Source organism: Gossypium arboreum, chromosome 3 (assembly GCF_025698485.1).
Source record: "Gossypium arboreum isolate Shixiya-1 chromosome 3, ASM2569848v2, whole genome shotgun sequence".
Lineage (NCBI taxonomy): Eukaryota > Viridiplantae > Streptophyta > Magnoliopsida > Malvales > Malvaceae > Gossypium > Gossypium arboreum.
In genome coordinates this window covers 137223079-137225667 of record NC_069072.1, presented here as the reverse complement: position 1 = coordinate 137225667, position 2589 = coordinate 137223079, and the positions used below count along the sequence as shown (strand labels likewise).

General features: G+C 35.7%; 1 protein-coding gene across 1 annotated transcript; it reads left to right on the top strand.

Moving 5' to 3' along the window:
* Positions 1–746: 746 nt before the first annotated feature.
* Positions 747–2168, top strand: LOC108462565 (uncharacterized). Its single transcript, XM_017762495.1, has one exon. It carries the CDS (start codon positions 747–749, stop codon positions 2166–2168), a length of 1422 nt encoding a protein of 473 aa, XP_017617984.1.
* Positions 2169–2589: the final 421 nt, after the last annotated feature.

Below are 2589 nucleotides of genomic sequence, written 5' to 3'. Positions count from 1 at the left end.
TATAGAAGTATACATACAACCGATAGAGGTAATAAATTGTGCATATTAAAATAAAAATATATAAAATATATCAAAATGAAGTTTTGATTGTCTAGTAAATTTAAAAGTTTATTGATTTAATTAACGCGGGTTCAAATCTCACCATATATATATTTATTGGTCTTTGTTAAAATAAAATACTAAAATATTCTCGAATAATATAATTTATTTTAATTATAAAAGATATTTTCGTAATTTCTCTAATTGAGTTGATAACCGGATTGAGGGTGACACCAACTTAGTACAACTAAAGTTAGGCTCATCTATATATCTATATATCTATATATATTGTGAACTTCAAAGATAGTAAATAGAGTAAAATAAGAATGTGTTTAATAAATTAAAAATATAGGAATAAATTATATTAAGATGATTCTAAAATATATAAAATCTTAATTTTAAAATATTTAAAATATTAAAATAACGCAATACCACTATATTAGGCTCCATCTAGTTTGAAAATATTTTCTATTTCCATTTTTTAAAAAATAATTTCTAAAATATCTAAAATAATTTAGATAAAATAATGTTGTTCATTTTAACTTAACACTATATCAGGTTTCCCCTAAACCCAGGTTACAGCGACTGGGCAATGGATATAAATAGCTAGCCAAGTGGGTTGTGGTAAGCAACCACAACATTGAAACACATCCAAAGAGCAAATTACTAGCTTGATAGAGATGCCTTATTCCGAAATGATAGCAAAAATGAGGTTGGCATTGCCCGGCTTTGTCGTCCTCCAACCCATCGATAAGATTGATTACTTGGGCTATATTCATGAAGGTGGAGACAATGATGGGTATCTCAGGTTCATGGAACCTCAAGCTGCGAGCCCATATGCGAAGTTCGAAGTTGAGTTTTCTGGCTCAAATGACTTTGTGCATATAAGAAGTTGTCAAAACAACAAATATTGGGAACGGAAGCAAATTCTTTCTATCTCTGGGGGCTATTGGGTTACAGCAACCGCCGACAAGAAGGAGGACGATCAATCCAAGGAGTCATGCACATTGTTCAAAGTTACCTCTGTAGACCATGCCATGAATACGGTCCGAATCATGCATGTCCAATCAGGCTGCTATTTATGTTGTTGGCGATGGGATAGTGAAAAATATACTCGCGGCATGTATTCATTCTACAAGACGCATGATCAAAATGGCTTTGATATCTTCAAATTTATCGATTGGAACTCGTTATTGATTCTACCTAGGTTCGTGGCCTTCAAAGGATATAATAATAAGTATCTGTGTCTTCGTCGTGTTGAATGGGACCTCCCATATATGCAATTCTCAAGTGATGACATTGGTGATTCAACTGTGGCATTGGAGGTTTTTCTTACTGATGATGGTTACGTCCGCATCAAACCTGTCTGCACTGACAAGTTCTGGAGGCGTAGTCCAAATTGGATCTGGGCGGATTCTAACGACAGTAGTAGCAAGAACACGGACACCGTGTTTCGCCCCGTCAGAGTTGACAATAAGACCATAGGTCTTATCAACTTAGGCAACAATGCTTTTTGCAAGAGCCTTACAACTGAAGGAAAATATGATTGCCTTAATGCAGCGACCTATTCTCTTACAAAAGAAGCTCGACTAATAGTGGAAGAGCCTGTTTTGACAAGGGAAATTTATGGTGTCAAATATCATCTTGGTAACTCCAGGGTTTACGATGAAATAGTCCTCATTGTAGCCAAGAATTCAGCTTCTAACTTTTCCAACGAACCCGCCACTTTCGATGTGAAGCTTTCATATACTGATATCAAAACTACTAAATGGCAGAACTCATTTTCACTGAAACTAGGTACGACAGCCACAATGGATTTCAAAATTCCACTCATTTTTGAGGGGAAGGTTGAAGTATCGGGTGAAGTTCAAACAGGAATCGAGTGGGGAGAGACCACTACAACGACCACTGTTGTGGAAGTTGTGTACAAAGTTACTGTGCCTCCAATGACTAAGGTGATCGTTTGCGTAATCGCGACAAAAGGTATATGTGATGTTCCCTTCACATACATGCAGAGGGACACTCTTTATGATGGGACCAGTGTCACAAATGAAATTGAAGGTGGCACTTACACCGGTTCTAATTACTACAGCACCAACTTTGATACCAAAGAAGAGGCACTGGAGTGAGGCAGAGCCATATATGCAAAATTCCACTGGCTCATATGCTGAGATTTACAGTGAAAGATTGTGTGTGTGCGCGCATAAAATAAATTCGTGTTTCCTTCATAGAAGCATGCATGTCGCTTCTTACTATATCTATATGTCGTTTGGTGTGTCAATGTGTGTTGCATAAAATAAAATCATGTTTCCATCATGGAAGCATGCATGTTGTTTTCTTACAATATGTACTACCTGCATAGCTCTGTGGCATTATATTTCTCACAGGCAGAAATAATATATGATGTTTTTATGTGTTTTAGGATATAACACTTGACCAAAACATAATTGGTTTTGGATTTTATTAAATAAACTTTAATGTTGAATCAATAGGTTACCGATAGATCAAATACAAATTTCTAAACATCTAAACTTATTAGTGGACCATTAT

Excerpts from the sequence above, each read along its gene's own strand:
- LOC108462565 (XM_017762495.1), top strand. The coding sequence starts at position 747 with ATGAGGTTGGCATTGCCCGGCTTTGTCGTCCTCCAACCCATCGATAAG.